The 14015-nt window shown below is 36.9% G+C and overlaps 1 protein-coding gene across 2 annotated transcripts in view; it reads right to left on the bottom strand.

Moving 5' to 3' along the window:
• DIP2B (disco interacting protein 2 homolog B) overlaps positions 1-14015 on the bottom strand; it is a 201469-nt gene that overhangs the window by 57085 nt on the left and 130369 nt on the right. For both annotated transcript variants that reach the window (XM_070937807.1, XM_070937804.1), the window contains exon 4: positions 11563-11688. In XM_070937807.1, coding sequence (XP_070793908.1) covers positions 11563-11688 — 126 coding nt within the window. The remainder of the gene's footprint in view (positions 1-11562; positions 11689-14015) is intronic.

The following is a 14015-nucleotide window of genomic DNA, read 5'->3' on the forward strand; positions in this document are numbered from 1 at the left end:
CAATACATCAATAATCTCATTGTCTCATACAAACTCAGAACTTTAAAGTGGTAGTCATTTGAGTCAAAGAAAAGAAAGCCAGACATCTTTTTGCAGTCCCCTGTTGATTAAAAAGATCATTTTTCCTAATGGATATTATTATTTTTATCCTGATGCATTCTTGACAAAGATGAGAAGCCACAGCTATTTTCATCTCAGCCCTCTCACCATGATATTGAAAGCAATTGCTAAAAACATTTACTTACTTTTCCCTATTCCAGACCTATATTTTTTTTCTTTTTTCTCCGTCAATCATTATAAACATTTAAAAACTAGAGAAGCCAGAGTAATGTAATCAGGAGCCTAAAGAGGAAGGTAATTTATCTGTGCACATCTAAATTTAAAACAATCTTCCTATCACCTTCACCTAGAACAGAGATGAGGTAATGGTGACTATCCTGCTTGCCTTATAGAGCTGGAATGCATGACTACTGCCTTATAATAAGTCACCTCTCTGATCTATCCACACATCTCTTCCGAATGGCACAAACTCAGGTTTTTCAGGTACTTGAACCTAAATATCAGTAACTAAAGAGCAAATTTTGCACATGAAAAACCAAGTTTTCTGCTACTAAACTATAGCTCTTTCCACTGGAAAAAAAAAATGAATGGAAATGGGCAGCTTTTCTTAAAAATATAAACCTGTGAATAAATACTAACACACACAGAAAAAATTGAGAAATGTTAAATTGTCAGTTGGGATCTTCATATTCAGCTAAATTCATGCAGTAATTTCTCACAAGCAAATTGCTTTGATAAGATAATTCAGAAAGGACCCACATAAAGTTACTGTTGAATCTCAAATCAAGAATATATCAAATCGTATGTGAAAAGTATTAAAGCAAGCAACATATTATCAGTGTCATGTGGCAACTGAAACAAGTCTTTGCAAAAAAAAGAAAGAAAGAAAGAAAAAGAAAAAGAAAAAGAAAGAAAACTCAACAACAAAATCCAGCTATTAGTAAAAAGTCTCCCTTAACAGGAATCTGATGTCTTTTAATATTGCCAGCAATAGCACTTAGACTTATATACCACTTCACAGTGCTTTACAGCCCTCACTAAGCAGTTTAGAGAGTCAGTATATTGCTCCTAACAATCTGGGTCATTTTACCGACCTTAGAAGGATGGAAGGCTGAGTTAACCTTGAGCCAGTGGGAATCAAATGGCTGAACTGCTAGCAGCCAGCAGTCAGCAGAAGTAGTAGTACTGCATTCTAACTACTTCACCACCACGGCTCTTGCCCAGCAACCTGAACAAATCTCATTTGACCAAAAAAAAAAAAAAGCCAGAAAGAGGATGACACTATTAAGATATTAATCCTATTAAGATAATAAATGTTTCAGGAAGCCAAGACATTGGGCACATGCACTGACATCAGAAATAAGACTAATTTCTCAGATAATGTAATGGTATGAGGGAATGACCTTGGGAGACCAGGCGAACAGGTGCTGCCTAGGGAATGGTCAGATAAGCATAATCCACAGCTGCATAGTGGGTGGAGCAAGAGGCTCAGGAGGAATTCTACCCAAGTTATCACCTACCAAGGCAAGGGCAAGGAGAATTGGACTTTCATACTTGCAAGATTGTGCACTGGGTATGTTTGGGACAGTGAGACCTATCCAGCACTAAAGATAGCAAAATATCAGATTTGGAAGGCCTTAAGACCCAAACTCAATCTTGCCAACAATCAGTTAAAGCCTGTTGTTCCCATTCAGACCCTTACAGCCTTCAGGCACTGGCACAAGACATCCACAGCATCACTCAGTTCACCAGGGGCAGAAATGAAATAATTAAGTATTATCAGTATGCTCACTCATCCTTAATGGAGAACAATCTTACCCAGGGGCTTCATATAAATGTTAAATAGGAATGGAGATAGTACCAAACTCTGAGGGAGCCCACATACTGTTTGCATGATCTTTCACTCCCAATCAACATCAACCAATATCAGTCCTGTAGGAAGAAAGAGAACCAACCCAATACTGTGCCACCCACTCCCAGCCCATGGCACCGATCCAAAAATATACCATGGTCGAAAGCCACCAAGAAGACAAGAAAAAGCCAGGATGGATGCATTATCCCAAACTCACTCCTGATGCAGATCAACCAAAAGCATGACCAATGTTGTTTCTGTTGACCATGTTCAAACCTGAATCTGGGCTGAAAGGGGCCCAGATAATCTGCTTCATTCAGGGCCTGCTGAACCTGCTGCACAATCAGCTTCTCCACAACTTTTCCTTTAAAAAAGGTAGGTTGGACACTGGACAGATGTTGTCCAGTATAGTGAGATCTATCAATGACTCCTTGATAAGGGGACAAATCAAAACCTCCTTACAAGGTAAAGGAACAACTCTATTTCTCAAGGATGAATTCACCACTGTTAGAACCCACCTTACTGTACAGTACATGTCACTCCCTGGGCAAGCTTGTACAACCAGGAGGAGAACTGGTCTAATGAACAAGTGGCTGAGCTCACAGTCATAAGGATCCTATCCATTTCCTCAGGCCCAACAGATTCAAACCATTCTTTATAACAACTGGGCAAGTACTTTCCTCCAAGCACCTCTATGGGATCTGTACCAAAGTCAGCATCTAACTGGGAAAAATTCAAGTGATTTTTGTCTGACACTTGCTCTGAAAATTCCCCAGCACAATTTTATAAGTAAATTGCCTAGTTCCTGATCTGCACTAGAAGGGCTTGGGTCACCCAGAACAAGGATATTGGGATTCACAGACTGTGAGCACAATAAGGCCAGATAAGTACTGTCACTTCATCACTTTACCACCATAAGATAGGACTTAATAGCAGCTTTCACCTATATTCAGTTGAGTTCATTCTTCAATGACCTCTGACCACTGGGAGATTATTCTTCTCTCAGTGAGGGATGGCAGCAGAGAATCTTATGACTACCAGAACGTGATCTGACCATGACAAAGGAGTCATAGAGAACTCCCCCAATTCCAGATCCTTATTCGATTTCCTCTCAAACCAATAGGGATCATTACCCATCACTTGATTTTCCTCTTTCATTAATGAGATTGAGAGACAAAATAAAAAAACTTTATTATTCCTTCTAAGAGTGTTCAAATAGCAAAGTTTATAGCTTTTCAGCTCATCTGATATATTCTCTCTTAAAGACCGAAGAACCAAGACAAAGAATGTCAATGAAGCCTTAGGGATAGATCATCAAATAACTTTTTAAAAAAATATATATCCTCCTGGCTTCTATTAAAAACATACATTTAAACCTGATTGAGTGGGAATGGGTCTAAGCAAATTCTAATTTGAGGCCTGTATTATGTCCAAAAGTAAAAATGAGCTCCACTTATAGCAAGTAACTACCATCTGATCAACAAACACTTTAAGGTTCTCCTGGGTGACAACAAGATTCCAAGCCAACATTGCACGGAAACTGATTAATTAGTGCAAGAAGAATAGTGAATTTCTCCTCTCCATCAATAGAATTTAAAATAGCATGCTAAAAAGAAAAATGATTTAATCTGATCCTGAGGAACACATTGTTTTTCCTAGTACATTCAAAACTATTCTCTGGATAGGAAAATGAGCTGGCTGCTGCCTTCATTTGATAAGCAGTGGGATCTAAAATTAATATAGGCCCAAGTACCAAATAAGTTCAGAACATTCCATTCCTCTTCCAGCCCATGCCAATCCCATTCTGGAGATGGCCTGGGATTTTAAAGAACCTCACCCCACAACTAGAAGTGGATTCTTATTTTTGGAGTATGGTATAGAAATGGAGTTGGACTGGACCACATGTTCAACATGGAGGCCCATGTCCATTTGCAGGATTGATTTCACTTGAAGAACAGCTACATTAGTGTGGTCTGGAGAAGCACCAGAAAACTCTAGGGTTCTCTGGAATGTTCTTTTCCCAGAATAGCAGGTTCCACACATTTTGAATTTAGACATTAAAGAAAATGATAGTTATTGTTGCAGAGCAAAACAAAATACTACATTTTAAATGTCAAGACTAGCAAACACTTTTGCAAAGTTAATTGCATATGCATATTTTGCAGGATTATATAACTGAGCTACTAAAAAAAGAGGCCATATAAATAATTAAACATTAAAACAATCAATGCTGTGGAATAAAATTAGAGCTGGCAAAGACAATGTATGGCTGAATGTAAAAGTACAATTATCCTCTCGCTTTTTTTTTTTTTTTTTTGCTATGCTAGGCAAGACTAAATTAGTAAATTTAATTTTGTTAAATCTAATAAAAGCATCATTTTAAAAGTTAAAAAAGATCAGCAGCCAACTTTAAACTTATATGTTGCTTTCTTCCTCTTTGGTGTCCCTGGATAAGAAAGTTTTTGATTTTAAGTCAATTATAGTTTCTCTCACCAACTTCAAATTTAATAATCATAATAGTAATGAAAAGGATATGGAGGAAAAAGAAATCCTGGAAAATTATGATATAAACAGATATCCTCTCACACTTCAATTGTGATCATATTGCTTGAAATTATTTGTCCCTTTATCAAAAACTCCTTATAGACAATAGTTCAACAATCCATTGTATTATTGTGTACATCTCTGTCCAGTGTTGTATTATAATTCTTTGAGTTAAGCTCCACCCTACTACTTGAAAAAATCCGTATTATTGATAGATTTCAAATACTAGGCATATAGCAAAGAAGAACATATTAATCTTTAATACAGAGAGTTTCATATTCTATAGAATGGAAACTGGAACCAACCTTTACTAAATATTCTCTGTGGTGTACAACATATACAGAACAATTTTCTTTTTGAATAAACTTCACTGAAAGTTAATTTCATATTATTTAAAGCCACCCTGCAGTGGTTTATCTGGGCAGGACATTCAAAACTATTATTTCAGAGGGAAAAAATTATGTACGATTGTTATGCAAAAATATTTTTTCCCACTACGTAAGAATGAAAATTAATATTTGTGATCCAACATTTTCCATATGTATTTGCAGCTGATCCTTTCATAGGCAGGAATCCTGATATTTGCCATGATTTTAATAGGGTCAAACAATAATTCTCAATAGGAGCTGAATTCTCAAGTTCTTCATTTCAGCAGATGATCAAGTGCCCAATGATAACCCTGAAAGTAGAGAAATTAAAAACTACCTATTCCAACAAGTAAATCTAATTTGTGGCATGAAAATTTCACAGAATGCTGTTGCCTGTAAAGGTACTAAAAATAACATGATGGAATAAACCTAAGAAGGTCTCGCAAAATGTGAATCATCCTTGCAGTTTAATTCATCTTTATCACATTTACCTTTCTCCAAATACTTAAAATTGAATTGTAGATCTGCCTCCTGCTATTTGTTTTTATTTGCATCAGGACAGGAAATAAGCTTAGATTTGATCTGGTGAAAACATTTTGAGAGAAGCTGGATTCTAAGAGATTAAAATGGTTTTAAAATTGGAGGAAGAAACATAAATAAGCTGCACTACGCCTATGACACGATTGATGGCTGAAGATGCAAGTTCTAGCAAGGGAAATCTAGGGACACAGTGAACAAATAAGACTAAGATTAAATATAAAGAAGAGCAACTAATGACAACCAGCGTTAGAACTGACAATGAATAAACTGAAGTGGTAGATAGCTTCTGTCTTTTAGGACTATCAGCAGTAAAGAAACTAGCAGTTAAGAAACATGTCACAGAGTACCACATGGTAAGAGTAGCAGTGAACACCTTGGGAAAAAAAATATCCAGGCAACATAATGTATCTATACCAACAAAGTTAAAAATTGCATAGGTAATTTACCCTTTTCGAACTCAGTGGTAGAAAAGACTTCTGTGAATGCCATGAATAGCCAAGAAACAAATGGATCACAGTACATAGTTGTCACTCACACAAATGACCAGGCTCCAGTTAAGATACTCTGGACACATGTGAATGCTAGTTCTCTTGAGAAGTCTATAATATTGGAAAGGTGGAAGAAAAGAGGGAAGACCAACAGCAAGGTGGAGTGACTGAATCACTGTGGTGATATACATACACCACTGGAAGACCTGATGGGTCAGAAAAACCCGAAGGTACACAGTTGGAAAACCTGAAGAACAAATCATCCTGAAAAAAAGAGTCAACACCAATTTGATGGCATATAATCAACAAGTTCAGTTGAGAAAGTTATCTGAGAATTTTTACACTATACCAAAATAAATAAAAGAGTCAAAGCACAATGCAACTCATCCCCAAAATTATAATAATAAGATTAATTATATATAAGCAATATTTAATTATTTCTCTTTTAGTCATATTACTATTCAGATAGTAATATCTGAATAGTTTGGGGTGGGCTTTTAGATCATAGTCTCTGTGAAACCACATGGAGCCTTAGTTTTGAATCTCCAAAAAATGTACATCGTTTCTTTAAAATTCATAAGTTCTCTTCCCCATGAGTGAGAAGGAGGTGAGATATGGAAGAAAGCCTGAAGCTTACTGGTATTTCTTGATTGGCGAATCAAAGTTTTTGTTATATGTGAATTGACCCACAGACAACTATTGTGGTTACTCCTGGCACAGGCTACAATACATTTTTTCACTCCACTTATACAAGATATGAAATCCCGAATCCACTGCTAAATCTAGCTACACCAGGCTGGCTTTTGGAAATAGCTCATGTCCTATTTATTTAGTACATACACAGCATTCTACTTTAATATAAAGCACAATGCAAGATGGGCTAGATGGATAGATATATTTGGGGGGAGGGGGAGAATGAAATGTACTTTGACCTTGAATCTTTGTTACATATGTAGTTGTTTGTTCATGTGTTGCTTGACATATCTTATAATATGTAAGGCACACAATGGACGCCTACAAATGGAGAGGATGAAGTAATATAACCTCATGACATTAGGGAATGAATTCAGGCTTACAAAGAGAAATAAGAAAGCTGTAATTCAAGCCTTCTGAAATAATCTGAATATTTGTACAATTAGATCACACATGAATAATTTGGGAACCTCCAAACTGATCTACATGCTGCAAATCTGCCCGCCCCCCTGCCCCCAACATACAACAAATGCAATAGTCTACGTTTGATCCAAACAAGAGAAATTTTTAAGATTTGTTATGGTCTCAGGGTGACTTGTACATAATAAAAAATACGTACAGGTTTATATATCAGCAAAATTACTAAGGTGTTTAACGAAGAAGATTATGGTGGCTGGTGGCTCAGCAGACAGCATAGCATTGTGATTAACACCAGCTGTCTGCAATTACTGTAAGTTCGAACCTCACCAGGCTCAAGGTTGACTCAGCCTTCCATCCTTTCTAAGGTAGGTAAATTGAGGACCCAGTTTGTGGGGGCAATAAGCTGACTTTGTATAAATATACAAAAGTATGAAGGCTATTGCTTAGCGCATTGTAAGCCGCCCTGAGTCTCCGGAGAAGGGCGGCATATAAATCAAATTAAAAAAAAAATCATACAAGAAAATTGACACAATCTACATTCACAAGGAAGAGAAGCATAACAACATAAATTTTAAAAAATACTAGCGGTATACAAAAATTGGAAATATGTATCATTTCCAATCTGAAACACTTGTATTAAGTTCAAAGTACTGTACTTTTGAAATGAGAGGCAGCCTCCATCAAATGCAAACAGTTTGTTTGCCTTGAAACAGGGCATCTTGAATTTGGGAAGGTACAATGTGAAACGTTTTGTACACCCTTAGTAAAAATCAAAAGTACTGAGGAGCAATAAACAAAGCAAGTCTGTATACAGCTAGAGCAGTTCTCAAAAGCATCTGAATTGCTATAAGAATACTATAAAACAGAGTTTCAAACTTCTACTTATTTTGAGCATCATGGCAAACAAACAAACAAATAAATAAATTCACTGCAAAACAGAGCTTCTGTTTCACTCTGGCCACGGAAGATTTTGTTTTCCTATTAACATGACACCAATATTTGGTTTTATATCCTGAAATGAAGCCAGCCTGACTATTTCTTATACATATTCGTTAGTTACTCTTAACTTCAATATAGATTTGTTGACTTTCATAGGTGAGAAAAACTGTTCAAATAAGCATGTACATCTAAACATTGCTAGTATGTTTGTGGAAGCGATATTTTGAGAAATCATTTTTGGGAAGAAAAAAAGAAGTAGACAACATACTTCTGCTTTAAAATCTGAATGAAGCTCCTCTGTAACAGTCACTTCACAGTAACTAGTGATACCGTAGTATTACATTTGAATTAAAAAGGAACATACATAGTCAATGACACTTATTTGCAGTTTAATGTAGATACCAGCATTGCCTTTTAGTGTGTCACTATTATTTAATCCCAAAATAGACAACTATGGCTAATTCCTTGGGAGCAAATACTATTGAGCTTAATGGGTTTCCTTCTAAGTCAACATTCATAGGATGACAGTTTGTCTTTGACACCCCCTAATCCTACTCTCCCACTAAATGGACTATAAACCAAAATTTCATCTTGAATTATTTTCCTCAACTTCCCGTCTTTCGAATGCTTCAGCTTGTAAAAGAGCCGAGGTGGTGCAATAGTTAAGAGTGCAGTACTGCAGGCTACTTCAGCTGACTGCTAGCTGCAGTTCGGCAGTTCAAATCTCACCAGGTTCAAGGTTGACTCAGCCTTCCATCCTTCCGAGGTGGTTAAATGAGAACCCAGATTGTTGGGGGCAATATGCTGACTCTGTAAACCGCTTAGAGAGAGCTGTAAAAGCACTATGAAGCGGTATATAAGTCTAAGTGCTATTGCTATTTTAATATTTATGGTTCTAATAGTTTTGATACTGTTTTTATGCTGTTTTATTGTTGCTATCGTTTTAATTCTTGATTGGAAGCCACCCAAAGTTTGAAATAGATTGGGTGGCTATATAAATGTTTTAAATACGTAAATAAGAAGTAATGAATTCAGCTTTTGCTTTTAAAGTTGGTTCTGTTTAAAATACATTTATAAAGTGTCTTTTTGAACATGAATCACTGTTCAGTTTTTACAATCAGCTGCAACTGAGAAACATGCTTTCTAAGAAGCCAAGAATCATGAGTCCTGGAAGTAAGTAGGCCATTGAGCTAGGGAGTATTACAGTGCCTACTCTGCAAGCCTCAGCTTGCAACAGATCTGCACTTTCCAAATAGAAAAAGGCCTGGGTTTGTTTGGTTCTTTTTTTTTGTTTGACAATGTTCAAATACAGTTGTCAGAGCTGTTATACTAATATGAAAACCAGAAATTCCGCAGATGATATACCACTCCTTTGTCTCTTCAGAGGTTTTGCATTTTAAAATATATTCAGTTTTGATAACCATATAACTTGCCTGCCTACCATCTCTATTGCTGCACTTCCTTGTGATCAGAAGTAAACTGATAGGCCCCAATCTGGAGATACGATGATACTCCAAAGCAGGGCTAGAAATACAGTCAACTCTCATCCTGGTCTGAAGCTATACTTTCTTCTCAACCTAAGGGGAGATTCATAATGCTGCAGTCTTGCTTTGTACATGACCTCTTTTCTCTATATTGTCCTTATCTGTTGCCAAAACCTACAGAAAAGACCCGGTTCACATTTCGGTTCTCATAACACAAGGCCACGAACATCTCTGGAGAATACCTGCAGCATTGCAGTTTGTTGACCATCCATCTTCTGCAGGAAAATCAACACCATTTTCCAACCTCAGTGTATATGTATCTAAAAATGTAATATAATCAGGTCTTTCAGGCCAATGTAATAGAGGCAAGAGTTCTCATGAGATCTCCCTCCTCACTGATACTAACTGGAACTGGCTTCAGAGGAAGAAAAAGAACCAGTGGTGAAATATTACCAGTTCGCATCGGTTCAGGTGAACTGGTAGTGATAAAAACTACCGGTTGGGTGAACCAGTAGTAAAATAAAAACTACTGGTTCCTCTGAACTGGTATTTCTGATGGTCAGCTGTGCTGCGCGATTTAAAATTGCTAGAAAGCAGGAAATCCTGCTTTCTAGTGAATCTAAGTTGTGTGGCACAGCTGTTCCCCTGCCCCTGCTGTTCTACTTACCTTCCCAAGCTTTCTTTTTCTGCGCGAAGTGTGCGTTTGGCGTGCACCACACATGCACGGCCAACAAACCAGTGGCAAACCGGTTCAGATTTCACCACTGAAAAGAACTACTGTAAAACAGTGACCCTGATCATAACCCCAGTGAGTCCAAAAAGATATCATGGTTGATGGTATCTAAAGCAACAGAGAAATCCAGGGTGGATGTATCATCTCCATCCTGACCCCTTCAAAGGTCATCAATGAGTGCAACCAATGCCCTAACAATAATACAGTTCAGCCCGAACCCAACCTGAAAGGGTCCATCTAAACTGCTTCACCCAGGGCCTCGAAGCTAAGCCCCATCACCCTTTCTACAGCCTTCCCTGAAAAGAGTGAAGGGGAATGCTAATTGTGACAACGAAAAACCTCGGTTAATGGTGCAGTTAAGATATGTTCTCAAATATACCAACAGTAATCTACAGTGATTTCCACCGGGGGGAAAAAGGCATATACATGCTTGCACATTAGGGATAATGGCATGCTAAAAAGTGATTAACCTAACTGCAAACTTGTTTAGGGACTAGTATCTGGAAAATAGTAAGTAGTGATGGTATGGTAGTATTCCTCCCATCCTTCTAAAGACTGGTGATAGACATGGGGAGGGGGAGGGGCAGATGTGAAGGGGACCAGTTCCTTTCCAATTCATTGCCATTTAAGAAAGCAGATACTTTTATCTTGCCTAACTGTATGGTAAACTAAAGACAGGACATTTGCTCCCTGTATGCTATTTACTCATTACATTTCTGCAGCACTCTTAAGGAACATGAGAAATCAATTGGATATGGAAATCAAGGCCACTTGGTCTTTGCTTTTATTTGAATGAGAAAAAAACTAGGAATAAAGAAAAGGCACAAGTAGAAACACATTTAACACAATTCCTCTTTTCATTCATGTTTCCAACTGACAAGAGGAAGGTGCCGTCAGTCTTACAGCAACAGGATTTGAAGCTATTTCATTGGCTGTGTTGATTGGAAATCTCAACAAATAGGGAATGCCACATTCTCTATGAACAATAATCTCCATTCATCTATTTCACATATCAACCACTCAATCACTAGCAATGACCGTTTTAAAAAAGATAATATCAGGTATATTATCCGGAGAGGTGTGTATGGAATCTCAATTCTGCAACACAGAATCCCTCCACATTAATGAAATCTATTCTGATGAGAGTAACAGTAGATATGTCTTCCATGCACATTGTTAGGAACATTCTGGATCAATAAAATAAACGACATATATACATTCTATTTTATATTTGGGGAGACAGCAATCTTCAAAAGGTGAAAAATATTTTAAAAGCAGAAAAGAAGTTGAAGTTCATAAAGTTTCCTTTAAAGGGAAAGAAGGTACATATTTCATATATAAAAAAATATTTTTCTAAATATGACTCATTCATCAAACAAAAAGTTAGTACAAATGCAAGTTCTCAGAAAGGAAATCAATTGGTTCCCAGTTGATTTCTAACCTGGAGGCGTGCAGGCATCAGCTGGAGACTGTACAAACGTAGAACGCCTTTTTGTGGGCATAGGCAAGGCCATCTTCTGTTCCTTATGTTTTGCCAATGCAGCTTGCACTGCCTCTGTATGGATGTCTGAAAAATAGATGCAAATCCGTAAGAAAATAAGAAGAACAGAGCAGAGCCTTTAATCATAGGTCTAAAACAGAGGTATCCTTTTATAGCCATTTAGCAAACTGATCATGAAGCCATATATATAGCAAGGTTAAGCATACAATTGCTAACAACAGAAACTGAACAAAGTTGTATCATTTAATTTATTTTAGGCACATCCTACACAAATTGACATAGTGTCTCTGAAAGCTTCGCTGATTTCACAGAATATGAACTTCTGTTGATCAACTGGATAGAATATTTTAAAACAAGAAACATTTATACTTGCATGCTTTTCTGAAGAAAATTTCATATGACTAAAATGAATTATTAAACATATTTAATGGGTAAGATTGTGGTTACAGCCAGAGTACAGAGATTTTTTTTCCCCTTTAGAAATACTCTAACCAACTGATCCAGAGAATTGGAAATCTTTTCGAATAACATGGACTGATACTATGGTGGTTCAGTGGTGAATATAATTTCCTTTCTCATTCTTGAAGCAGGAATTTCTGATGTAGTATACTGTATGTAAATTAAAGCTAAACATACACTATCTGATTTCTAATTCAACGTTTCACACAAATGTGACATATTCTCCACTAATATTAATATTTAGAAGATTTCCGTTTTACAAAATGAATCATACTGAGATGTTTGAATTTGCAGAAACGCAAATGTCTAGATGCACAAAACATCAATAGAAGTTGAAAACACAATAGTTGAAGAATACATAAAGAAAAGCATATTAACAGACCTTCACATCTCTTAAATTTAGATAAAGTACAGCTTTTTAGTTGGATAAATCTACAACTATTTTAATACAACTGACTGCCTGGTTTCAAAGGGCTAGTACAGTTTTTAAATTCAACAGTAATCTGTTGAACAATATGCTCCAGAAGAACGACTTCATCAAGATGACAGGGACCAAGGTCATAAAGTCTGCAGGAGGTTATGCAAAAATAACAGAGTTCATGCTGAATGTGCCATTTACTCAATATGACTCATTTGGACAAGCACAATAACAGAGTGCTAAGATGAAACCAACACAACATGATTCATTCATTCATTCTGGAGCACAATAAGAAGGAACATATGGACGCAAAAGTTCACCTTATCCAGTAGGATTAAAAAAAAATACTTGTGCATTAAAGGTCTGAATACATTTGTAACTAAAAGTGACTTTTCATATAATTCATATCGACTGGCAACTGTGAAACAGATTCAAATTCATAGCTACAGATAAACATTTCGGTAATGGATTGGCTATTGGAATACATTATGTGAAGTACCTAAAGTAAGAATATCACTTGTAAAGTAAGAACTTTGACGACAATTGCAGATTACTCATGTCAATAACGCTAAGAAATTCCCTCAATTTTAGGAAATTTCAGGTCCTAAACATGGACAGAACTTATTCGAATCCACTTTGGCAAAATCTGGATATTGCTCAACAGTATCATACATTTTGTACTATGCTGAAATACTTAGATTGGCTTGAATTTAAACATTTGGTTTTCAACTGTTTTATATAAGAACTACTCTTATTGAATGTGCCACATCCAGATTTCCAATCTGGAAATCGCACATCTGCAGCACGAACAGAACTGTTACAGATGTCTATGGAGATTCTCAATCATCCAGGTCATGGTCGTCTCAAAAGGGGGGGGGACACCACCTTTGGGAGAGAGCTGATGCAGAAAGGTTCTTCTGCCCCAACTACTAGGATAAAAGCACTACAGACTATGAATAGTCTTTAAAAGTATAAGTGAGCACCATCTTAGCAATAGCAATAACATTTAGGCTTATATATTGCCCCATACTGCTTTACAATACTCTCCGGGCAGTTTACAAAAGAAGCAATATTTGCATATGGCCCCCAACAATTAGGTCCTCTTTTACTGACCTCAGAAGGATGGAAGACTGAGTCAACCTTGAGCCGTTCAGAATCAAACTCCTGGCAGTGAGCAGTGAGTTAGCTTGCAATTCTGCCACCATTGTGCCACCAGGCCTTCATCTTGCAGAAAATAGGTCTATTTTTGAGACTCCTTCAATTCTTACCAAAGTTCAAATATAGGTAAAGCAAGAAGCTAATTTCAAGAAGATCAGAACTCCTCAGTAATATGTAATGACTACAAAAACTCAGGATAGAAGGAAACTGTTTCTTTTATTCATATTTTTTTTCAAAATAAGTCTGTGGACATGAAGGGGGAGGAGGGATCTTCTCCCTTGTCAAGATGCAAGTTCTGTCTGTACAAAGTGAACCTTTCCACAGCAGGTAGCTGTACTCCAATTCCCTTACTACTTCA

This window comes from Pituophis catenifer, unplaced genomic scaffold (genome assembly GCF_029215685.1).
Source record: "Pituophis catenifer annectens isolate HBS135680 unplaced genomic scaffold, rPitCat1.0.hap2 SCAF_2, whole genome shotgun sequence".
Lineage (NCBI taxonomy): Eukaryota > Metazoa > Chordata > Lepidosauria > Squamata > Colubridae > Pituophis > Pituophis catenifer.